Source organism: Solanum tuberosum, unplaced genomic scaffold (assembly GCF_000226075.1).
Source record: "Solanum tuberosum cultivar DM 1-3 516 R44 unplaced genomic scaffold, SolTub_3.0 scf00471, whole genome shotgun sequence".
Lineage (NCBI taxonomy): Eukaryota > Viridiplantae > Streptophyta > Magnoliopsida > Solanales > Solanaceae > Solanum > Solanum tuberosum.
In genome coordinates, this window is record NW_006239389.1 from 367,208 (window position 1) to 375,185 (window position 7,978).

Genomic DNA, 7,978 nt, shown 5'->3' on the forward strand with positions numbered 1-7,978 from the left:
TATTTCAAGCACCCAAGATTTATGGGTTCTAAATTTGCCACTTGACTCATAGTTGGTTATAGTTACTGAATTTGCAATTAAATACTTGTACATTTTATTGAGTGTTTTGTTTAAGCAAAAACTTTTGGGTTCGGTCGAAACCATAAATACTATAGTAGCTCCACCCACGCGATGAACATTGAACAGTTCACTTAGTATTTTAATTGAAGTATGAGCAATACCAATCAAGAACTTTTGGCTTTACACCAAATTAATGTAGGCTAGAAAAGAATTCTCAATTCTCTTTTCTTGATTCATGGATAATCCGGCAATATGCATTAGTAATGTTGGGATTAGTTATGTTGAATTTATTTCTTTATCATGTTTAATTTGTTGTATTGAATTAATAGGGTATGCTAGAATAAGAATAGTACCCCACATTGTTAATGTTATTGTTTGCTATGCATAAAAATGGTGTTTATCAGTGGTGGTATACAATCGGTATAGTGCTCACTCTATTTAATTTTGTTTGTCTTGTTTTTTTTTTGGTCCGTTAAAAAAAAAATGTCTATCCCTTTTTCCAATAACTCTTTAATTCTAATTTTTTCATGTAACGTGTTTAAAATCACAAGATTAAAAAAACATTTTGATAAGTACATTTACTTTAAGACCACAAAATTCAAAAATATTCCCTAATCTTTCTTAAACTTCGTGCCAAATCAAAACCTAAAAAAGAGAGTTAAAGTGCATAGCAAATACATGTATTAATTATGCATTATCTAAAAACACGATCAAACAAGGAAATACCTCCTACCAAACAATGCCTCTTGTTAAAATGCATAGCTAATACATGTATTAATTATGCATTGATTGAAAACACAATCAAACAAGGGAATACCTTCTACCAAACGATGCGTCTTGTTAAGTTTAGTCTATAGGTTTGAGTTGTTTTGTGAAAGAATATAGATTACAGATTGACATTAAAAACTTCGTATGCCAACATGATTAATGATTATGACAAAAGATATAGAACCTTAATAACATCCATCTGGACATACTGATATTCGTTCATGCCTAAGCTTTCGTATTTCTACATCTCCAAGCATTTTTTTAAAAACCAACCAAATAACTGTGGGAAACTGGTTCTTGAATTTAAGCAGTATCGGATTTTCTTTTCTTTTATAATGTTTTCAGTAAACCTTTTACCTGTAATTGTACGTGCACAGAAAATACTAGTATCTTCAAATTACCACTGAGAATAATCACGGGAAGAAAATGATTCAGACCTTGATAATGCACAGAACTAAGATATTGAATCTCATTGTAATGGAGCTAAATCTCACTTTTGTAAAAGAAAGAAATTCATGACATGACATCCATCACTAAACTACCATAAGAGGCTTCATTTTACATATCAGCTTACCCTTACTTTTCAAGAAATAAGATATGAACCAAACCACAGCCACCATAGCACTTCAGCCTTGCAGCAAGTAACCTTCAGTCATCACTGCCGACAACAATAATGGATACGATGCAAGATTTTAGAGCGATAAAAGCCCCAAAAATTAATATCATGACAAAATTGTACATGTTACATGAGACCGAGGAACATCTAACCATTCCAACCTTAAAGCCTCTAAATTGATGGATATTGATGTACTCACACCAGCAGTCATATCAATTCCTCCTCTGCAATACCACATATATTAACAGTTATTTTCAGCAAGTTTCCCCACACAAAATAAAACTCATGTCCAAGATAAACCACTACTACGAATAAGCTCCATTCTAATTGTGACTAAGATTGTGTTCATTATACACGCGCTATACTCGGAAGAAGCAGAGGGTTGTGAAGCATTGGAAATAACCACATAACTCATAAGCCAACAATTTCCTTCCAATTAAATCATTGAGCTGAGTAACAAACAAGATAATAAGTGTCCATACTAGAATATCAACATTTTATGCATGAACTAGATTGCTTATCACCTAAACGGGAATGCACAAGATTTATATATGCCTAGGACAATTACTACATCATAGCTAATGCAAGATTTCATATATAATACTCTAAAGCAGAACCGCACTTCAGATTTTGAAAGAAAACAAACCGAGGAGTAATGCAATCTCCCTAAACAATTACCTTACGCTTCTTCTGTTGTTTGATTCCAGTGCCGCCATTCTCAAAGTTTTCTGATTGTTCAGAAACAGGTTCCCCTAAAGGCAAACTTTTTATCTCATCATAAAAACTATCTGTCAGCCCAAGCAACCTAGCATAATAAAAGAAAGGAGATTAGCCTCCAGTTAGTCCATTTTAAAAAAGAAATCAGAGCTCCACCTAATCTTCCAGTACTTTCCAGACTATAGATTAAGTTCATATCTGAAATGATCAAAAGACTGACCATAAATTGACTCTTTTTATAGTAAGTAAGATCAACCACACAGTTCCTACTGAACTTACCCATTTCTTGACTTCTTCAGATGTTTCATTTTCTTTTTCTCCAATTTTGTAAGTGGGGCACGATCAAACGCCTCCTCTTCTCTTTTTGCACGTTCTTCCATTTTAGCCATGTAGTTTGTGAGTTCTCTACTTTCAGATCCAACAACTTCTCTTACCTGTATTTTTCACCGTGATCAATAGTCAATACAGGATGGCTCAGTGAAGTAAGTTAGTATAAATAGTCAGATAGAGAACTACCTCTTCGGGTCTTCCTTCAAGATCATTCAACAAATCTATCATATACGGGCTTTGTTTAGCATTTCGCAATCTCTCTTTTTCCCTCCTCAATTCATTTCTCTCCTGCTTCGACATCTTCTCCTCGCCCATAGAAGCAGGTGCAAATTTGGGGGGTCGATATACATTAGCACCATCCTGTAGGTCAAGACAAAAAAACATTCAACTATCTCTTTACTTCAAGAAATCATATGGGAGACTGAGTGAGTTAAATCATAACTTCAACTTTTGAAATTGCTAAAGATCGAGCCAACACTTTTTGAACAGGAGGAGAAAGGAACTAAAATGGTCATTTCATTGTCATGTACCAAACACCAACCTCTGCAGTGTTACTTGTTTTACGAACAAGCATATCAGGTTTTGGACGATACTTCAATAGGTCCTCCTTCTGAGTATCTGTTCCCTTCTCACTTATAACTGACTTCTCAGAAGCTGTGTCGCTATCTCTTGTGAGCTTCTGAATTTGATACTGTAGTTTCTTGTCAATGGGGCGAATCTGCACAGAGCATGACAGTAAGGATACTGCAATTAAGGGCAGAAAATCACCCAAGAGGAGCTGGAGAGACAGCTTTAACATACCTTCTCCAAAAACAATCTCATCTCCACCAGACTCCGAACTACTGGATGCCCTTCAATTGAGAGTCCTTTTGCCTTGCGGAGCAAATAATAGACAAGTGATTGACAATAATTCAGAAGTAGCAGATGCTTCGTTTCAAGGTAACTTATTCCATCTGCTGTTGAAAAGTGATCTGCTTTCACCTGCAGACAAATTGCATGGGAATTTGGAAGAAGAAACAAGCATGTCAAGTTGATATAGTGCTATTTTCATTCTTTCCTACACAGATGACACGTTATTTTCATTCTTTCCTACACAGATGACATGTAAAAAATCCAAGGCACATTCAACTGAAATGGATCCAGCAGTTCACTATTTTCTGTGACCGAGTTACAGGAGTTCCCGGCAAAAGGCATTAATTTTATGGATTACTAACATGGGGGTGGGGGGGTCACACATACATTGAGATCTATCCTTTAAAGACGAGCATGTATTTCAATATAGCATAGACTTGGACTTTCTCATACTGGCCGTTTGGGATGATTAGATATCAACGAAAAGTAACATGAACCCAACATGGATACTAAGTGAGAAGATCATGTATTATTGATCCTAACATCTGTCACGTGGAAAACCAAAATAGTTGGAGGATCCAACATATTAGTTCAAAGATAATTGCTTAAATGGGAGAATATTGGATTACAGGCACCCAAAAGACTATTGTTTTAAAAAATGTTTTACAAAATGAAACCATTTACTAAATATTTCTTCAATGTTCGATTGTACATAAGGTAAAATGTAACCTCATAATTTCTCAAAGAAAGAACTTGGAACCTCATAGAGGTGATGGGTAGAGGCATGGGAATGACAACCCGGGGTGATTATGGGTAGCAAATATATATTAAAGTTTATCTTCTTTATTTTGTTAGTAGGAAAACATGTTAAGATATTGACAGAAGAAAGTGACCGATCAATCAATTAACTATGCCATAATCCTAAGCTAGTTATAGTCGGTTAAATGAATCCTCTGCATCCATTCCATGCTTTAAGTCCATTTAAATCAAATAATAAATAAGGTAAACTAACTAAAAGATCTCTAATTTCACACTTATCCAAATGATACACATGTCTTTTTAGCAAGAATACAAAGAATCTAGATAAACACTAAACCAAATGAAAGTGTATCAGTTGATTTTGAAGATAGTAGTAAGAAGGTGTTTCAAATACAACGGGAATCATATTTTGCAGATAAAAGCTGATAGTCTACGACAGATTATCTTTTGGTGCAATTTAGAGCTAGTAAATGATGTTGAGACATTGGAAGACTTTATTAGTTCCCTGCACTTTTTGGATTACAGCACCAATTTACTGCTGGTTTCATCAATAAAACTTACCTTTTGCTAAAAGAATGTACCAGAATTTATTGGCAATAACTAATTAAACATGACTATTTGGTATCCAATATAGATTTCTTTTTTGTGTGGGGCGCCTAATAATGGTGTCCGGTCAACTTTCTGGCACCTCCAGTGCTGCACCAAGTATTTTCCACCAGCACAGGCATTGGGTAACCAATAATTGATGGGAAAGGTTTCATCACATCCCAAAAACACAGCGTGTATCCTTACAATTTCTTTCTAACTATATAAATTGTTATTCTTCTAATTAACCGAGTATCAATATTTAATAATCAACTATATCCATGAACAATCATAGAATTAAAAAAATAAAAAACTGACCTTTGCAGTTAAAGCTTGTACTTTTAAGCTCACTGTATCCAATCCTGCTTTCATCTCCTTCAATACCGTAACTAGTTGCGGAGCTTGCCTGCATATTCATTCACATCCAAAAATATCAATATTATTATGTATGTTCCGTGATTTTCAGAACCTTAAAAGACCAAAAAAACAAAGAACTTGCCTGCTTATTCTTTGACTCGTTTCGAGTGATGCCATATTTTACTACTGATATCGCTGAGAGTGAAGAAGATACTCCGTTGCTGTCAATGGCGGCTTCCTCCCTATCTGCTTTGAGGCAGAAGCTGTAGGAGGTTTGATTTATTTATTTTCCAAGAAAATAGAAGGATAGAAAAGGGGGGAGCGGGTTATGATTTGGGTTTTATATGGGCTTATATGCAAAGGTCCATCTTTGAACCTTGAGAGCAAGGGAGACCTACCATGTGGTCAGCGGTTTATTCGAATCTTTTTGACAAAAAATTATATAGTACTTATATATATGATTAAAATAATTTATATATATATAGAAAGAGATAGACATATAGAGTAGATGTCGAATTCTTTGACTAATTTCTGTGTCTATTTCTTCTAATTTTAAACTCCTTGATAAAAATCATAACTTTGTCACTTGAAAGAATACCTAATATTTAACAAACACATTATTCCGAAATTAAAGCTTATTATCAACACTAGATGGACACAAATCGATCTTGCAAGAAAATCAATTTTGCCATCAATAGGATCAACTAGTGTTGGTACTTATGCTTAACAAATATATTATTTCTAAATTTAAAGCTAAGTGTCAACACTAGATGGACACAAATCGATCTTGCAAGAAAATCAATTTTGTCATCAATAGGATCAACTAGTGTTGGTACTTATGCTTAACAAATATATTATTTCTAAATTTAAAGCTAAGTGTCAACACTAGATGGACACAAATCGATCTTGCAAGAAAATCAATTTTGCCATCAATAGGATCAACTAGTGTTGGTACTTATACTTAGCAAATATATTATTTCTAAATTTAAATCTAAGTGTCAACACTAGATGGACACAAATTGATTTTGCAAGAAAATCAATTTTGTCATCAATAGGATCAACTAGTGTTGGTACTTATGCTAAACAAATACATTATCACCTAATTTAAAGCTAAGCCAACCCTCGATGGACACAAACAAATTATCACAAAATTAAAGCTAAGTATCAATACTAGATGGACACAAACACATTATAGAAAACAATTGTACTTGAACTTTAGAAATTTAAACACATTATAGATAACTAATACTGTCTTATAGGTCTTTTTTTTATGGGAGCATGCTGAAATTAGTTTCTGAAATGTTGTGCGCTCGAGGAGGTCAGAAGTTGAGTCCTTATCTATGTGCGCATGTTAGTGGTTTCCATACTTCAAAGGTAAAATGGTTTGACTTGATGCTACTACTTCATGCAGCCTTTCTATTTCATATGTGCATACATAACATTGGCAAGAGTGACTGAATGTTCTTGCTTCTGCCTTGTTCACTTGAATGGTTCTCCAATAGGACATGGCTATTTATACCTAAGCTCCACTTGTTAATTCTGAGGTTTCTTGTTTGTTTTATCCAGTGGTGTGTTTGTATATCTTTCAAACAAAAGACGGTCTTTAAGTAAAATAAATGCAGAAGAGTGCTCACTAACTTCCATACAACTGACTCTTGGGTAAGATGACTGATGAATGTCACAAATTACTTGGGAATTAGTATGTCTTCTTGTTTCCATACAAAAATTATTGGAATGAACTCTATTGTTTCAGAGTGTCAGTTTCATATTGAGATAAAGGCTCAAGTGAGTCGAGAGTTAATTTTTCTCTAGAGAGTCTAGACTCCTAATAAATCTACATTCACGGACATTGTTTCTCCTTCCATCCCAAGTTTCATTATCTAGTTTTGCCAGTCTCATATAACTAGAGCTTAAATAAATTTGAATAGTTTTAGAGTTCTAATATTAGAGTTATTTACAGACGTGTTTGAGAAATTGTTGGACCATGTAAAAGTCCAGGTAAACTTCAATTTAGCTTTATTATATAAGCACTGTTATGTATGTATGATGATTAATCAAATACCTGGATTACTAGAACTTCGCCGAAGAGGAGAGGAATGGAGATGCGAGGGTCTCGCTGTTGTTGCTGTCGTCTTTGATGGGGTTCGTCGGCGATTACCTTGCCTTCGCCGGAGTTGGCTGCTCGCCGCTCGCTTGTCAGAGCAGCTGTAGCTGCTGTTTGCCGTTCGCTGCTTCACCTGAGCTGCTAGGAGAATAGAGGAGAGGGAGATATAGGGGAGGAGGAGATGAGAGGAAGATGAAGAAAGAAGGATGACTTAGGGTTTTGGTTTGAATGATATGGACGATCAAGATTTGATCTTGTAGTTGATTTGGATGAAGGAATGGCTGAGATTAAAGGATGGGGCTTTTGAGAATTGAATTGAATCAGATAGGCTATAATATAATTGAAATAAGCAAATGGCCATAATTGACATGAAATTGAATACGAAATAGAATTGGATAGGAAGTGGGATAGGAAATGGGCTATGAATTAAACTAATTAAACAAAAGAGGTTATGATTTAAATGATTTAAGGGGAGATTAAGAAAATGTTATTCAATTAATAAAATACTATATACAGTATATTAAAGTATTTTCATATAAATTAAATACACCTAAATTTAAAAACATTTAAATAAAATAGTTATTTCGAGTTTAACTATCGATAAATATAATAATTTAATAATAATAAAAATAATTTAATAATAATAATTGATAATTTTGTAAATTAGCGATACTATAATATATAATTTTAGACAAAATCGATTAAGATTTTAAAACTCGTAATTACTATATAAGAAGAGTGAATAAAATTCACTCTTCTTTCGACACGTGGCACCATGGCCCACCTACTTTTATTTTATTTAAATCATATATCATATATATTACTATATA

At 34.0% G+C, this 7,978-nt stretch overlaps 1 protein-coding gene across 3 annotated transcripts; it reads right to left on the reverse strand.

Annotated features, from left to right (window-relative positions):
* Positions 1–1,270: 1,270 nt before the first annotated feature.
* LOC102585690 (neuroguidin-like) lies at positions 1,271–7,269 on the reverse strand. Of its 3 annotated transcripts, none has more exons than XR_001471884.1 (10): positions 7,107–7,269; positions 5,187–5,307; positions 5,006–5,093; positions 3,293–3,472; positions 3,033–3,209; positions 2,678–2,851; positions 2,441–2,595; positions 2,123–2,249; positions 1,606–1,668; positions 1,271–1,486 (listed from the first exon to the last, which is right to left on the reverse strand). XR_001471884.1 is itself a non-coding variant. In XM_015303689.1 (9 exons), exons 2-9 carry the CDS (start codon positions 5,219–5,221, stop codon positions 1,657–1,659), a joined length of 948 nt encoding a protein of 315 aa, XP_015159175.1. In that variant the 5' UTR covers positions 5,222–5,307; positions 7,107–7,269; the 3' UTR covers positions 1,271–1,656. The 3 variants fall into 3 exon arrangements, 1 of the variants encoding a protein (XP_015159175.1); XR_001471885.1 differs by having other exon boundaries at positions 1,597–1,668; XM_015303689.1 differs by having other exon boundaries at positions 1,271–1,668.
* Positions 7,270–7,978: the final 709 nt, after the last annotated feature.

Excerpts from the sequence above, each read along its gene's own strand:
- LOC102585690 (XM_015303689.1), bottom strand. The coding sequence starts at position 5,221 with ATGGCATCACTCGAAACGAGTCAAAGAATAAGCAG. Across the intron at positions 2,596-2,677 it reads TTGAAGGAAGACCCGAAGAG|GTAAGAGAAGTTGTTGGATC; the intron begins GTAGTTCTCTAT and ends TGAAAAATACAG. Across the intron at positions 2,250-2,440 it reads CTGAAGAAGTCAAGAAATGG|GTTGCTTGGGCTGACAGATA; the intron begins GTAAGTTCAGTA and ends TTATTATGCTAG.